Below are 17,653 nucleotides of genomic sequence, written 5' to 3'. Positions count from 1 at the left end.
ACCCATCAGAAAGAAGACTGATAATTATTTTGGAAACTTAAAAACATTTTTTTTTAAATTGTGTTTTGATATCTCTTCCCTGACTGTAATTTGCAAGAATGAATTAAGGAGTTGACCCAGATAATTCCCTTTGATCTGCAGACTGTAACTTCAGCTGCTGTGTCAGTCTGACCGAAAGGTATATTAGCAGGACAACTCTGGAAAGCTCATCTGTGGAATGTGCTGCTACTTCTTAAAAGTAGTGGAATCAAAGAGAGTCTGAGAGAGCAGCTGCGGTGTCTTTTGGCCTCCATCACCAAACTCAGCAGTCCATCATTTTTTACTTTGTTTTGGATCACATAAATCCCCTATTTCTGAGGAAAAGATGAAAAAAATATGTTGATTCATGCACCACCAGAAGTTGCTATGTCAGGCTGAGGTGAAAAATCATCCCCAAATGTGTTCTCAGAGATGATATTTTAATGTTTTAATGGATGTGGAGGAGACAGAGGATGCAGGATCATCACTCACTTTGCCAAATCTTCATACCGTTAATTAAGTAACGCTGAGAGGCTGGAAACTGTTTTGTTCCTTTGTGACAGGAGCCTGCAAACTCTCACACACAAACACTATTGGATTATTCAGAATGGAGTATACATGTTTTTGTGCGGAGGAGGGTGAAGGAAACTGGAAAGAAAAGAAAGGAAGGTGGTTAGTAAAGAGAAGAATGAAAGAGGATGAGGGGTAAAATTTAACTCAGGCCTGACAAGAGGAAACAGAGAGAGACGGACGGGCTTTAAGACCTCTTAACCTTTTAATGAAACAATAAGATTTTATTTTCAGTATCTGGAAATATTCATCTTCATGTGTTGCGTGAGAATCTTTGGTCTGGTCAGGATGGGCCTTGTATAGGAAGTTATTTGTTAGAAAGATAATAAAAAGTAATTGTGCCATCCTTCTCACTTATTCCCTAATGGGAAACAGTTCCAAAACATGCACGATATATCATTTCAGTGTAAACACTGTAGTTATTGTCTTTGTTGGATGGTCAACTAACTGTGTAGCTTCAAAGTCTCCGATTAAAGGAACACTCCAGCAATGTGCTGACAGTCTGCTGATTTTGTTTAAAGAGTTTAAAGACAGAAAGGACCCTGTATCCTAAGAACAGGGAGCATGGGATGGATTACAAGGTTTAAGAAGATCAGACAGGAATGAATCGACATGCCATTCTACAATTTTGGGACAGAGATGATACAGAGATCAGATTAAGCGAAAATAAAATTGGCATAAACCATGCTTGAATATAGTTGGGTTTTTTTTTCATAGTCAATGGACATAGAAGACATATTAACTGTGTTATTTGAAAGAGAAGAGAAGTTTCTGTATGTCTATATGCTTATCAAAGAGTAGCTAGATAACAATCATTTCTTGATGGGCTCCCAATTCAAAAAAAAAAAAAAAATTAATTCAATTCTCCCAGTAAATTCCTTTTATGTGGAAAATCCTTGTTAAATTTTAAGAAAACCTTGGACACCCAAGGTTCTACTGTCTTTTCTTGTCCATATCGTCTAGAATGAGCACTTGACGTGAAAACTCTGACTGCAAACTGTGATACCTGTGTTATTAGTAGTAAATCATTAAAAGTTTTTAGACATTTCTCAGATTTCCTACGATTACCATAACGTCCTCACTATTTTTTAAGCCTATGCTCTAACATTTATAACAAAATGAATTAACTTTATTACATTCATGTCGTCTTCTGGGAGACCTGTTTATGTGTGAAGCCATTTTCTACCCATGGCTGTGACCACCTCAGGCATCCTGGGTGCCATGCTGAAAGGCGAGGCCAGCTGCGCAGGTTGCGCCAGGGTCTGTCCTTGCCTTATTGTTACCATTTCGCACTCCCAACACCCCTGACAGTCCTCAATGACACACACATGCCAAAACACATTAACACATTGCAGCACGCACTTGTTGTCACCAGCCACTTGTGTGTTTAGACATACACACACACACACACAGACTACAGAGAGTCAAGTTGCAGAAAACCGTGCGCCCTGAGTCCAGGTGGTGTGCTGTAATGTGTGTTCCAACATTACTGCAGCAACCCCCTTCCCCCAACACACACAAGCATTTGTGCATTTCACATTCTTGTGCATTTCACTTTCTCTCAAAAATGCATTTCCACACACCCCAATGACAACCAAACCTCTGCTGCCTGGAGTGCACCATTACACAAACAGTCCTCAGGTCAAAGGTCTGTTATTCCAGTGAGAGCCAGCTGAGCAGCCTACAGTGAGACAGACTGGGATTTTGCATGTGTTCAACTCAAGGACAAAAAAGAGAATCCAAAACATGCAGTGGATTTTTGGACATTAGCGAGTCTGCGTTTACTCTACTTAAGCAGTGCAGAAACAGCATTTGTATCCAAAGACATTTTGGCCTTTAACCCATTCCATGGTTTATAATTCAGGTATTAGTGTGTTTATTCACACATGACCCAGGGGCCACAGCTAGAGTAAGTAAATGACATTAAGCTACAAGGATCACCTTTCACCTCTCTTTTGGCTCTTTTGATTAGTGCTGCAGGCTTCTGCAGCTCCACGACATCGAAATCCTATCGCAGTGCTGTTGTTCTGAGGACAATGGCTCCTGGTTAAGTATGGGGCGAAAGGTGTACAGTATCTCCTGCATGTGCCCCATGGTGCTTGATCTGTGGCTGAAAGACACATTTACAAAATGGCCCGAAAGATGTAGAACGTCAGAATCACTTGCAAACTCCATTAATCTTCCAAAAAGATTACCATAAGAGAAATCTTTTCCACCCAAATCTAGTGAAAACTGATTTATTTGCTTGCATTTTACGATGCATATTAGTTAGCAAAAGAATAAAAACAGAAAAAAATTAACAATAGTCAACCTGAGGATTTTTCTCTTTGTAAACATTCTTACACATGCTCACACACTACTGTGAGTAGCACAAAACGGGGTCAGATGGATAAAACTGTTTCGAAATTATTTTCACCTGATTTACAAAGTGGTGCGTACATGTGGTTCTGCTATAAATATCAATAATCTTGAAACTGTATGCAAATGCACAATTTTACAGTCCTAAATTTAACTTAAATTTTTTGTTCAGATCTTCCGACCACTTCCTTGAGCTTTTCCCTTAATGGCAAAAAGCAACCGTCAAGAAGTAGCACAATTCAGAGTCTTACAGCTGGAGTTTGCACTTTGGGAACGACAAAAGGAACTGGCAAAATGGAATTAAGCAAAAGAAATGATCAACTCTGTAAAAGCAGAAGAAAGGACCCTGCAGAGGTAAAGGAAACATAAAAGTCATATGATAGACAATAGAACATCCCTATGAATATGGATGGCAGCACCAGTTTCATGAATTAGTCAATTTTGTTTCATATTACATATGTAGCAGGGTCAAATTTGTGTAAGAACATGCATAAACATAGTCTGAATATTTTCAACATTTTACAAAATAAAATTTTCATTCTTATAGATACCTGTTTTTTGGAGTAATGTAATGTAGTGTTTTTTGGGGGTGAAAAGAATAAACATTGTTCATGTTTGTGGCCCCCAGATATCATTCTAGTAGACTGGCATCAGCTAAACAAGATATTGTACATAAATCTTCATAAATTAAGTCAGTGGGCAAGTCCTCACGGTTACACGGGACACTGATGGTGACTCCACAATATTACGATGTGCAACATTTATCTTCTTTACTCTAAACATTTTGACTAATTAGTTGGATGGCTTATTATAAAAACTGGCTTTGGCCAATGTAAGCTACTTTATCAATCTAATTGGTGGATCTTTTTCTTCTTTAATTAAGTGTATATGTATTTAGTTTTTAAACAAACTTACAATGAAAACTGCCCCTTTCATGGAACGTTTTTTCCTCAGTGGCATGCAGCAATGTGTCGTCCTCCAAAACTCTGTCTCCACACCAAGAAACAGCCAAAGAAAAACAGCAGCAGAGCTTCAAACAAGGCTTGTCCAAACAGCCTTTCCACTGTCCAATTTCATTGCCTTGATCTTCAGGAATACCTTAGCAGAGTCAGAGGAATGCCTCTCCACTGTTCAGGTCTTCAGCTCACTGCCTTGATCCGCTTCAGCAAACAGACCGAAGACCTGTTTGTTTGCTCAGAAAATAATCAGCCTGGGGCCAGTTTTTCTTTTCTTTTCTTTTTCTTTTTTTTTATCAGCGTGGCACAATCTTTGCAGCGATGACGTCTCTTTGTGCTGTCGTTTTGAAGAAGTCAGAAGAGTTTTGGCTTATACTCATGTTTCTCCTTAATGTGCTCAGTGTATATGAAAAGTGCAAACAGGTGTTGCAGTGTATCATATTTTCAGCAGAATTTTCTGAGAAAGGTGGACACTGTAAAAGTTTTTTTTTCCCCAAAGAACAAACATGCTGCTTTTATATACAATGAAGAGATGCTTCTTCTGCCTTTTTTCTTAGACTTTACTACGTGTCCATATCAGCATCCAATTCTTAATCAACCACAGCCATAAAGTGTCATTTCTTATCAGGTTTGGGCTAAAACAGGCTAATTCAGTACAGATCAGCTGGCTTTATGACTAACCAGCTGTGTATTTGGCATCAAAACATCCAATATTTCTGCCAGTTTTCATTTTCCCCCCACATTTACTCTGGATTTGACTGAGCTTTTGTCCCTCAAACTGTTGTCACTGGCCCTAAGGACATTTACTTTAACCAAGGCTTGTGGCTGTATCCTTGTCAGTTCGCCAGGTTTCTCTGTCTTCTCAGTCTTTCCATGTCATGAAGTCCTGTTAGTCTCGTCGCCAAGAAAAAATAAAAAATAATAATAAACTGCCCTGATTTATTACACTACCATTGTTCCCCTCAACTTCAAAGCTTGTCTAAACAAATGATGCAGCAAGGTTCACACAAACCACATATAATGGCCTTTTGACCCAGCATGTCCGTGTGAAGGCAGAAAAAATTCATAAAGTTTTCCGGAAGATCATTTTTTGTCCTTTAGTACACAAATGCAGTGCAAACATCATTCCACCTGTACTTACTCCCCCCTGACTCCAGTGAAGAGGTCATCATCCACTGAAGCAGAGAAAACAACAGAAAGTTGAGGGTTGGTCAACCCACCAGGTCAAGGACCTTAAGAGCCATCAGAGGCCTGTCACCCTCCTGGTCATTAATAATTAATGAAACCTGAGGCTGGAACAGGAGGCCATGACTAAACACAGAAAGAACCAGAGCACTGAGAAGCAGGGCTGGGCAGTAAGGGAAAGGGTAGCAGAGAGGAAGGAGGGGGGGTTATTGATAAAGAGAAAAATGCCCGGGATCCAACTTTGGCCACAGTCTGTGCTTTCACTGTATGCTCCAGAAGCTTCAGACACAACAATCTGCACGACCCAGCGATTTGAAAACTGAAGAGGCGAACTTTGGGTCCAAAACTTATATGAGAAAGCAGATACACAGAAAGAAAGGGTGGGAAACAAAAAGAGAAAAAGTATGGCTTCCCATTTGGAGAGCGAAAAGGCTGTTGGTGGAATGAAAAGCAGCATCAAAGTCTGCTTGCTGTTTCCCATGAAATCTCGCAGTCCCCAACCCTCTTTCCACAAACCGTGTTTTGCCCTAGAGGTACCATCATACCAAGACCTCCATTACGAGCTCAGCCTGATGAAAGAGTAGCTAAGGGGGGCTTAGCAGGTTTGGCTTTTAACCCTCCCCCATTGAGTCAGATATGAAAGTAGATAGTTCAACAAGATATAATCAAACGAATGAACCTCTCTGGATGAAGAAGTCAAATCTTAGTTTCAAATTTTTCTGGTAAACAACAGTCTTCTGTGTGACCCATGCAAGTTTGCAGATTTCAAGTACACGTGTCCTAAAGGATGTTTTTATTATCAAACATAACCACACTGATGCTGCTGACATTTCTTGGCTGCATATTGTGTCATATCGCTATCGTTCTTGTAACCACAACAGAAAGCCCTCTCACTGATGCATGTGGTTTCTTTGCAGAGTTCTTCAGATGACTGCAATCCCCACGAAGGAATACATGAAGGGAAAGAGGGCACGTACCGCTTGGAGGTGACCCAGTTTGTTCAAAGGTTGGAGTATTGGCACAAAGACTTGTCGAACACCTTGGTTACCTCAGTTACTGCAACTCTGGTCCACGGTCGCACTGTGGTCCACATTGGAACAGCAGATGGACGCTACATGCAGGTAGAGTTTGATGTTTCTCTGCACTACGGTCAGTTTTTTTATTTCTTTGGTTAAAATGATATGACTCCCCATCAATGATATACACCCGCAAATTCAGACCTTAATTAAAAGTTTGTTTGTTTGTTATACCACTGCAGCTGCAGTTTACATGAGGATTTGGCCTGTTGGTGGTTTGTTTTTTGCATTAGACTAAAATTTTGTAGTTTGGCATCCAGTTTAATGAATTCAATATGACAAGGCTGTGTAGCTGCTGTACAGACTGAGTCCCTGCAGCTACTTTGTCTTTTTATGTGGCATTTGAGTTATTTCACCCATTTACCCTAACAATGAAGCACTATGCATGCGAAGGCTGCAGCTGCAGAAAGAAGCGCCATGAGTCGTGATGCACTGGGGCATCAGTAAGAATCTATGGCGAACGGCATGAAAGACATAAAGTAAAAAGCTAAATTACCTCACGTGTTTTTGAAACACAAGAATGAAAAGACATGCATGGAGGAAAAAAGGCAGCTAGGAAAAAAACAAAAAAGGGCCTGACAGCTGCACGGAAAGGCAGGGAGGGTAGAGACGGTGGTAGTGGGGCACGAGGGGGCTTACAAGCTGAACGGCACGTTAATGGTGAACGGCGGACACGTTCCCTCGCACGGCATTTTTACTCACTGAGAGTCCTGTGCAGCTGTTGCTGTGTTTCTATAACATCAGCCAACACCCCTCTCCACTCCCAGACTGTCTTTCAGTATTTTTCACATTTTTTTGTTAATGGATGTCCTGCAAAACTCTCCGTCCTTCAATCCTAATTTCTTTTTTCATTCAAGAAATTGACCTAGTTTTGTAAAATAAATAAAAAGATTCTAGAAAAGTGATCTTTTTATGAATTACTTTTACGGAGACGTCTTGTAAAATGTAAAAGAAAATGCAGTTTGTGGTAGCATTAATAGAACAAAGCTTTTATCAACATTTAGACATACTCAAATGCTGATGGCAACGCTTCTAGGATGCATCCCACTTCTCCCATCATATCTGCTGGAAGAGGCTCCAGGTCTCTTTTGCCCTGCGCTGCTAAAGCAGTGAAAGCAGTTGGATGGTTGGGTAAATGCTGTCTACATTATAGGCAGTTTTAATAACATAATCCTTATTGGAGTGCAGTTATCCTGATAGTTGAGTATGCCTAATTTGAACTGATGGAAAACACAGGAAATAGAAAGATAGACAGAAAGGAGGCATCAAAGGCAATAAAATGGAAACAGACAAAACAGGGAAGGCGGTATAAAACTACTTTTAAAGAGACTAACGTAAGCTCATTTTATTGAGTAAAAGTAAGAAATTAAATAAAACTTTGGGTCATCTCTGAGGCTGGACAGAGCTGATTTAGTTTTTAAAAAAGTTTTCCATAAAGACAGAATTGTTTCAAGAAATGTGTCCACACAAAACACCTTAAAAACACGACAATATCTACCAGGCTTGTAAGTGGTGTTGTAACAGCGCCACAGAAGTACACCAAAAACAGAAAAAGACATGGAGCATGCATTTAAACTCATGTGATATAAACAAACATATCAAGAAGATGATGGCGAGAATCCAGCTAAAACAGAGACATTTGGAGGAGAAGATTTTACAGTGAAAGTTAAATCATGCTCAGTAGCTTCTGCAGCATGAACGCAACACTGCATTCCTCCATTGTTGTAGTTGGTGGCAGGTTTTGTGGATGTGGGTTAAAGTAGAGCTGTGGCATCATTGGTTTAGGAAAGATGTTTATGACTTTTAAATGCAAAACCAAAAGTTTAATTTTAAATTAATATATTTCGGGCTCCCTAAACACTCGTTCCATGGGACCAAACTTCCCAACCATAGAAAAGCTGCACGGTAAGCTGATACACCAAAACCCGTCTCTTAGCTTAGCATCTGGCTTTTGAGTTTAATGGGAATTTGTTTATGGCAGTCAGTCCTGTGTTAATATGGTAATCACAGCTATTCTTAAGCTCTGTCTCTGATTAGCATTGATTGAGACATAATACCCTGGTGCACACTCACAGTTTAGATGAGGGCGCTGCACTCAGGGCTGAAAGAGTGGACATAGCTCAGAAACACACAGTTACAGCTGTAATGTTTTACACAGAGGCTCCTACATCGAAAGTTAACAAGATGCAAACAAATGACACAAAACTGACTTAACTGCATTTAAAGGTTTGTAACATGGCAGGTAGTCACTGAACATAATTCCAGTTTTTTTACACGCTGGAAATAGAAATACAAAAGGACTTCATTGTCATGTTTTACAAGTTTAAACTGCAATTATCTATTTAAACCCACACTGCAACATGGGATTATTTTGAGTTCATTTCTAATGCAGAGGTAGCACCTTGACTTTGGCAATCCTAATCCTTTTTTTATTTTAATCACCTTTAGTTACAGGTATTTTATTCATCCTAATTGGGAAATTAGCCTCTGCATTTATCCCTTCTCTACATTTTTTAAGGAGCAGTGTGCTGCCTTTTTCTGGGAGCAGTTGGCATTAAGGGCCTTGCTCAGGGGCCCCCAGTGATTCATCTCCATTGCCAGTCGAGGGTTTTGAACCTGTGTTTTCCAGCCCATGTCCACCTCTGTAATCACCACTCCCCCTAGTTAAAGCTAACCCTGGTTTCTGTTTACTCTAGTAGTTTCTGAGGCCTTACAAAGTGGCTAAATGTAATTAATCAATGCAAGGTATTTTATGTGGGTGTACTTTGCCATTATCTCCCAAAAAAAAGTCATTTACTACCTGCATTTTCTCTACTGTTTTTTGTTATGAATTAACATGGAAAAGTTTTGCAGTGTTCCCAGATTATAACGCAAAGCCTGTTTGTTACCGAGTGTAACCAGATGTGCCGCATTTCATGCACTTTTTAAGCTATACATTGCAAAGGCGTGTATTTGAACTGGTGACCCTCCGGCCACCTGCTGACTCAGTCCAAGTAGAAGCTGTAGCAGGAGCAACAATAACAATCTGATGGAGAGGTACTCGTCTTTGTCACCGCAGCTCATTTCATTGTTAATACGATAAAAAGAACCTGTCAGCTTTAAATGCATTTTAGTTTCCTTGTCGGTCCCAGTAGACGAAGCAAGAGGGGACATGGAGTAGTAGTAGTGATTGAAACAGAACTTTGCCAAACCCCCCTCAGTGGATTCCATTCTGGCTCAGGAAGTGTTTCCCTCAACTTCAGTTAGGCCACTGTGGGAATAACACTGGGTCCGTGTTTATAGGCCAAACTTCCCCCCAGCCTGCTTAATACAATAAGCTGTAATTTACACCGCTATTACCTCCAGAGAGATGCCTGTTGTGAGGCTCTGTCCTCGGCAGAAAGCCACCTATTATACTTGCTGTTACAAAGCTGACGTTGATCATGAGGCTCAAGCAATGGGAGGAATGATGCTGGGAAACAAGACATTTTTCAATGGTGATGTTGAGGGCACACAGCGTTTCAGCCAACTGCCAGTATTACATTAGGTTTTAAACAAAGTTGAGTGTTTCAGGTATTTACTGGAAGTTCTAATGCATAGTAACTTACAATAAGAAGACAAAGCAGTCATTCATGTCAGTGTGTTGTGTAGTGTTTTGACGTGTGCAATAAATCACATGCATACAACTACTCCCATCTCTGCAGCACCTTCACAGTGTGTAGCAAGCAGCCAGGTATGTCTTATTCTGTGCTTTGCAGGCAATGGCTTTTTTTCTGATGAATTATACTGAAGTTCCATCTTGACATTAAAAAAATGTGAGTGCTTTTGGGTGTGTGTATAATTTAGAAGGTTTCATGTAACTGGAGTAACTATACACCCCATTAGAGACCCTTTTTTTGTTCTGTTTGCTCCAAGGCCTGTAATTGCAACGTAACCACAAGTGATAAATACTGTTCCAGGTGTGGTGAATGCATGTGCGTGTGGGTGTTTGGGAAATTCTGTGTGTTTTCCAGTCATTGCATGTGTGTGAGTTTGTGTATGTGTGTGTTTGAGTGCAGCAAACCTGACAGCCAGACTTCCAAAACAGGCAGATGCATGAAATATGGTATGAATTATTAAATAAAAAATTGTGTTAAGCCTAAAAGCATATGTCAGTTTTCATGTAGCATCTGAATATGACACAATAGACATATGGATGCTTGTTTATATTGTCTCAGTTTGCTTTAACGTCCCCTTTAGTGACACAAACTAAACTTATCACTCAGCACAGTAACGGTTAAACTTAGGCCAAGCATTGTAGGTTACATATAAAATTTCCAGCAGCTGCTTCGGAGAAATTGGGCTCAAGTAGCTCTAAATCTCAATTTCAGAGCATCCATTGGTTTTTGGAAGTCCAGCATGACCATACCAGCAAAACCACACAGTGTTTTTTTCCAGAGTATTTGTGATATTTTGAACCCTAAAATGGAAATTTTCAAGTCAGGACTTTCTTAAAAGCAAAAATGATGAGTCATATTGAAAAATTAAAATTCCTTCATTAGTTTTAATATATTTGCACAATCATTCTAATTTCTAAGTTGCCTTAATGTGTAATTGTGTCATTTTTGTGTACTACTTTTTCTTTTAAATTATCAAATTTTTATGAATGTTACAAGAACTAAACCCCTATCATAGTCAAGGACTCGCATTAGGTAGCTGCTATCACCCAAAAGACACAAATAACTCTTTCCATCAGCTAAGCTTTGTCATATACATCCAATACATATACATCAAGAGTTTTGAACTCATGGACTTCATCATAAGAATACAGCTTGACAAAAATAATTAATAATAATAAATAAATCAGGTATTCTCAGTTTGATTTCCTTTGATTTGTGCAGTTAAATAGAAAAGCCCTTTTTGACTGAGAAAGGTGGAAACTAGCTTCCTAATCCTTTCATTGTTTTCTATTTTGGGACGTTTCTGTTTTTTGACCTTGTCCTGTTGTCCTGTTCAGTATCATAGCAAGCAGAAGGATGGTGCAACTGCCATGTTGTGCCAAACAAATTTCTTTACTGAGGGGAAGTGTAATGAATAAAAATGGAATGAATCTTTGTTGATAGTAGGTTCCCCTTTAATTTTTTTTTATTTCATTATCACTGAATAACATATTGTTAGACCTGAGAGAAGGAGACAAGTTATAAAAGATAGAAAACAACAGCATCAACTGCATATATATATGTGTGTGTGTGTGTGTGTTTGTGAGTGTTTCCTGGGACGACAACATGGGAAAGAAACTGCTCCTTTCTTTCTAGCAAACAGCACAGATGCAGGCTTCGCAGTAGCAAACAAAAAAGTTGTTTCTGCTCATCATCTGCCAGCTGCCACCCCTGGAGGGCATGTCCAAGTTATGCTATCACAAAAGAACAATAAACATCATCAAGAACTGCTCTTACTCTGGTCACCATTTGTTTGAAAAGTTCTCCTCTGGTAGATAGGCCTGTCGCGATAAGCAATAAGTCAATTAATTGAACGATAAGAAAATAAGAGCACGATAAGTTTGCCGGCCCCGATAATTTTTATTAGTCCCCCCTTTACCATAAACTGTGTATGACAATAGGTTTCACTATGGCGTATTTCGACTCAACGCTCTGGTTTGTTGCGGAGTGATCTCTCTGGTGTCATACTTGACTGCAGCATGTTGCAGCACGAGCCGGTAAGCCGCATTTGTTTTGCAGGGCTGCCAACACGCAATGGCCGTGAGACTTGCGCATTTAAGTGGCTTCTCACGCTCTCGCGCTAAACCTCCGATTCTCATGCTGAAATATGTAAATAAGTCGAATGGAGAAATAATAGATGCAAGCACCTCCTCTTTTATCATTTCGCTGCTCCCCACATGTAAGCAGAACACACACATCTAGCTTACGACGTCAGTACAAAGCCCCCACTTCCTGGTCTACCGTAATAACCCCTGTAATCCGCAGGCACATTACGCAAATAGAGTCAGCCTATATACTAGTGTTGTGCGATGTGTCTAACTTTGTGTGTGCGATCCAGCAGCTCAGTGCGCGTGAGAGTGAGCGTGAGCGCAGAGGGAGGAGAAGAAGAGCTTATGAGGAACGAGAGTAGCAGAAGAAGAAAAGGTGTGAAGAGAAGAGACGGAGCGGTTAGGCAGAACAGTCAGGAAAAACAATAACGGTGCGTTATAATAAAGCCGTTTCTCAGCACAACCGCTGTTTCCTTTTTTTTATGGTGCTCCACGCCGTGAGCGGCGAGAGAAGAGAGTAATTGGGAGTTAACCCCGAAGCCAACTCCACTTCGGCCCTGGAGAGGACGGATCTCCCCCGTGTCCTCCGACTACTATCGGCGGATAAGAAGCGGGAATGGTTAACACTAGCGTATTTGACAAAATACACATTAAGAGCAATGCCGGCTAATCGAGAGGTTTGGGAGGATTCCCAGTGGGCTGCATTACTTTTGGGCCGGCGTCCCGGCTTATGTGAAAAAGGCGCTTTTATTTATTTAGTTTATTGATCTTTGAAAATGTGTACTTGCATTATTATTATTGTATTAGTTGAGAATGGTCTCAAAATGACACATTAGCGCTTTGCGCAATATTATCGTTTATCGCGATAATTTCTGAGAAAATTTATCGTACAGCTAAATTTGTTATCGTGACAGGCCTACTGGTAGATGATACAGACCAGCAGAAGCTGTAGATCAATGACAGACTCACTAACTGAGTTGTGCCTCTTTCCTTTTGCACTTTATGTTTTTTATTTTAGAGTCACAATATTGGTGTTTACTATTGGTTGAACTGGGTTATTTATACCCTTTTTAATCCCTTGTTTTAGTTTATACATTGAATTTAAACACCAAAAACCCATTTCTTTGTTTGCTCTGCTTATAGGCTTTTAAAACATGGGCCAAACTGCTGGTTTAACACAGAGAAACATGACACATTCTGGATCATTTTTCTTTACCAGCTCCCAATCAATGAGTCATGGAACCGGGCCACAACTTATTGAAGTCTTTCACCTTCTCCATTGTTGTATTTTCCAGACTTCATATAATATTTCACTCTTGTTTAGTTCTTGGATTTTTATCAGCATACCAGAGTAACAATGAAGTAAACAAAGCCTCCACCTCCTTACTAGCTGTCCTGATCTGACCTCCTTTTTTTGCTCTATAACAATGTTGTGAGAGGCAAACACTAAATACCTCTGACAGGTATCTGGTGGCTCCTTTCTCTTTTATTCTGTTTATTGTTCTGCTTTTTTTCTACCTACAGACAAAGTATGGTTTCATGCACAAACACATGCCAAAATTGTCATAAAAAATCACATTCACTGACATCTGCTTAGAGTTTAAGTATCTCTTCTCCTTGCTCTATTTGAACAAATCCACCTTGTTTTCCAGGCTCTTTCAGTATTATTACATTTTTCTTTTAAGTCCCTTCAATATTATTAAAACATCTTCTTCTGTTTCCAGGTGCTGGTCTCCCGATTTAAATCACCTCATGTGAACATCCGTCTGGACCCAAGACCAGTCTCTGTTAGTGTAGCGCTGCTGGATAATGCTCAGTCAGATGGAGCTCTGCTAGTGGCCACAGGAAACAAGGTGGGCTCTCAGCTACTAAACATGGACAGAAATGCAATCACTTTTTCTGGATATTTACTTTCAAAATATAAAGAGTAGAAATCGGAGCATGTTGAGAACATATTAGCAATAAAGGGATTTGACAGATTTTGTCATGCGGAATATTATCCTTGCAGATTTCTTGCATTAGTGAGATGATGACAAAAACTTATGCAAACAGGCAACAATGAGCATGCAGCCGAAACCAGCAGAGAAAGAAGATTAATGTTCATAAATGCTTTTTCCCTCATCCAAACAATTGTTGCTTTATATAAATATATATATATATATAAGAAAAAACACTGCATGCCTCTCTTGTGCTTAATATGTCTTAATGAGGTTTATGTCCTCAATTCTGTCAACCTCCCAGATCACAAAGATCCCTCTGATTGGCCCCGGGTGCGATCAGCTGACCACCTGTACGTCCTGTTTGCTGTCATCGAGGGTGACCGAATGTGGCTGGTGTGACGGACGCTGCACCAGAAAGAATCAGTGTCCTTCTTCCTCGGAGTGGACTCAGGACTACTGCACACCTGTCATCACTAAGGTACCTGTCTCCATGGTGATGAGGATGAGAGCTAAAAACACTGCCAATAATATGGGTCTAAAAGCAAACTTAAGTTACTTCCTCCTGATTCAGTCTACTAGGAAACTTCTCAAATGATCACACCCTGCTGGACAGTCCTCCCGTCAAAAACAGCTCACATGTTTTGTTATGGTTCTTCCTGAAAGGCAGACTTTTTACAGCTGTACTTCCTACTTACGCTCCTCCAATAATGTCTGCCTTTACTGAGACAATGTGGCTGGTTTCCATTCTGTCTGACTTTATTGCTCCACTCCATGCTGCTTGACTGTCTCCATATAAGAAAAAAAAACAACGAACGACCGCCATGGTGCTAAATGCAACAAAAAGCGTTAAGAAGACACAAGAACCTGTAAACACACTGCTTTCTCTGGTGACGTTTTACAGAAAAAAAAAGTTTTACAGACAAAAAAGTTAGTTTTTTTTTTTTTTTTTTGTATTTTATTCAACTTTAAAAACATTACAATCCAAAAGACCAGATCAGACAGGAGAGCTATATCGGCGTGTGAGATGAAACCCTTGTCAGTGTAACATATTGCCCTTCCAATTATACCAGGGGTGTCCAAAGTCAGTCCTTGAGGGCCGCTGTCCTGCAGGTTTTGGATGTTTCGTGGAGCTGCACACCTGAATCGGATCAATGGGTCAACATGCTTGGGCGGAACTCAGCAACAAGCTGTTGAGTAGAGACATTGATTTGAATCAGCTGTGTTGGAGCTGGGAAACATCTAAAACCTACAGGACTGTGGCCCTCAAGGGCCAGAGATGGACACCCCTGCTTTATAAAGTAAAGCAGTGGTTCCTAACCTATTTTCCTTGAGGACCCCCTTCATCTAACTACCAAAAAAGCCATGGACCCCCATGAATCAGTCCCCACTGACTTTATGCTTCCATTAGCTAGATCCTTGCCACAAATGATGCATTCTGGTCCCTTTCTGTCCTTTGATAAATCAAAGTTAATATAACTATCAATGTATAGTCTTACAAACTTCTCTTTCTTTTTTTTCTTTTTAATAGGGGCGATTATCTGCACTGTGCTGTTTCTCTGACATATTTCATTAATAAAATTGTGATGGAAAAATCCAGGTTACCAGGATAGATATGAACTACTCTGCTACCATAGGTCCACCAGCTCACTGACCTCACTACACCACACAGTACATGGAGAATCAAGAATTGATTGGACACACAAGATGTGACTTATTAGGTAGCATTTTTATCTTTGATAAAGGATGTATGTTTTAATATATCGTTGTAAAACAGATTTTCATGACCCCAATTTATTCACTTTGGGACATTAGCCTTAATTTAAAGACTTACACAGGATCTGTTCAGTCACAACCTCGTGGACCCCTTTTTGGAAACCCCCATGGGGGGTCAGCTCCCCAGCTTGTGCACCACTAAAGTATAGTATTATCCACACTTACACAAGTTAAAACATAAACCAATACAAAAACAAACTGTTAACATTGAAGGGAAAAAAGAAATAAGGGTGGCCATGTCACATATTAAGAGCAAGCCAAAGACTTTAAATAAAACAATAAAGATGTATAAAATGAAAGGAGATAAAAAAAAAGGAGAGGGAGATAACCCCAATTAGAGACACGCCCTGCATTCCTGTGCAGTTCAGAATCAATTACCTTATATCATTATATTCTAATTAAGGTGACTCTTAATCAAATAAAATCTTGCACTAGCACTTTATGCAGTTTCCTAGCTGTGACCCAGGCCCCACAACACAATGGTTGCCAGTCTAATGCAGAAATAAGGTAAAAATGTTGACCAAATTTATAGAAAATCTTAATCTTATATGTAGACCTGTATGTCAACTATTTCAGTAGTATCATGGAACAACACAATCGCATCCCACCCAGCTATTTTTCGAGGTTTGCAGTCTGTCTATTTCAGTAGTTTGTTTCTACATGCAGAGTTTTAAAAAGATGTGATTGATGGTTCTGGGGGATTTCAACCAAGAGTTGTGGTTTACTTTTTCTACCTCATATACGGGCGGCAGTGGCTCAGGTCGTTAGAGCAGGTCGTTCAGTGACTGGAAGGTTGGGCAGTGCACTTCACCCCCCTTGCCTCCAGTGTCAGCATTGCTGGTGAATGAATGAGTATAAATGTTTTGGTGGTGGTCGATGAGGCGGTTTGCGTGCGTTGACTGCCACGTCTGTGTCAGTCTGGCCCAGGGCAGCTGTGGCAACACATGTAGCTTACCATCAACAGGTATGAATGAATATTATGTATATCGCTGCTGTCGGGTGCAAACCTCCTATGTTCAAAACTGTTATTTTTCAAGAAATTAATAAAACTGTATGGTTTTTTTAATAACTGAACATAATGTCATCAAACTTGGTATTATGTTGTACATCATATATCTTTGGTTAAATACTTATATAACTACAGACAGACATAAAGGGTGACCAATAGTACTGATTTACACTACCGTTCAAATGTTTGGGGTCACTTCCCTATTGAATCCCATGGCAAAGTGACCCCAAACTTTTGAACAGTAGTGTATGAAGGTAAAAAAAAAAGAAATCACGAATTTTGGTCATAGGAGGTTTGTGCCCGACAGCAACGATATTAAAAAAGGTCTAAAATGCTTTTCGGAAACAACTGTTAGTTCTATTCCTTGTGTGTTTGTTAGGTTTTTCCAGCCTCTGGACCGGTGCGTGGCTCGACAACTGTGACAATTTGCGGAAGCAACTTTGGCTTCGACAAGACGGAGACCTTCAAGGCCTCGATGGTTTCTGTGAAAGTGGCAGGAGCTCCATGCAAAATGCCTAGACAAGAGCAGATCAACACGTATGTGCTTAAGTGTGTTTTTTAAAAACTTTTATAAATTAATTGTTAGTAAGTTCTGGTGAAAGTGCAAGATTTTGTTTTTGTGTTTTGTTGTATGAGGCAAAAAAAAAAAAAAAATTACTGATGATCCCAGTTAAGTACCAATTTTTTACTGCACTGTGTCAAGTTAAAACAAGTGTGCCCTGAAGAAGGCGGTGAATATGTGCTCAGTCAGCATTTATCTAGTATTCTATTGGCTGGAGGATGTTTAACAGACAGCTCATTCAGCAACCCTAGAGAGAGGAAAAAATATCCAAGAGCAGAAGTTTTGAGACCAAGAGAGACCAAGCTTGACCATAGGAGATTTGAACCTGCAACACCAAACTTGAGAAGAGGAGCAGAGTTTTGAAAGTAGAACGATCTGTTTGAGAGCACGAGGGGAGTTTTTGAGTGTGAGAGCAGAGTTTAGAGAGAGAGCAATATGATATTTGAGCATGAAAACAAGAAATCCTACTTTCAAATCGAAA

The 17,653-nt window shown here is 40.0% G+C and overlaps 1 protein-coding gene across 3 annotated transcripts in view; it reads left to right on the top strand.

Annotated features, from left to right (window-relative positions):
* met (MET proto-oncogene, receptor tyrosine kinase) overlaps window positions 1–17,653 on the top strand; it is a 74,905-nt gene that overhangs the window by 22,414 nt on the left and 34,838 nt on the right. For all 3 annotated transcript variants that reach the window (XM_041996561.1, XM_041996560.1, XM_041996559.1), the window contains exons 3-6: window positions 6,005–6,208; window positions 13,613–13,741; window positions 14,130–14,306; window positions 16,990–17,147. In XM_041996561.1, coding sequence (XP_041852495.1) covers window positions 6,005–6,208; window positions 13,613–13,741; window positions 14,130–14,306; window positions 16,990–17,147 — 668 coding nt within the window. The remainder of the gene's footprint in view (window positions 1–6,004; window positions 6,209–13,612; window positions 13,742–14,129; window positions 14,307–16,989; window positions 17,148–17,653) is intronic.

Source organism: Melanotaenia boesemani, chromosome 10 (genome assembly GCF_017639745.1).
Source record: "Melanotaenia boesemani isolate fMelBoe1 chromosome 10, fMelBoe1.pri, whole genome shotgun sequence".
NCBI classification, from domain to species: Eukaryota; Metazoa; Chordata; class Actinopteri; order Atheriniformes; family Melanotaeniidae; genus Melanotaenia; species Melanotaenia boesemani.
This window is presented reverse-complemented; position numbering and strand designations above follow the sequence as displayed.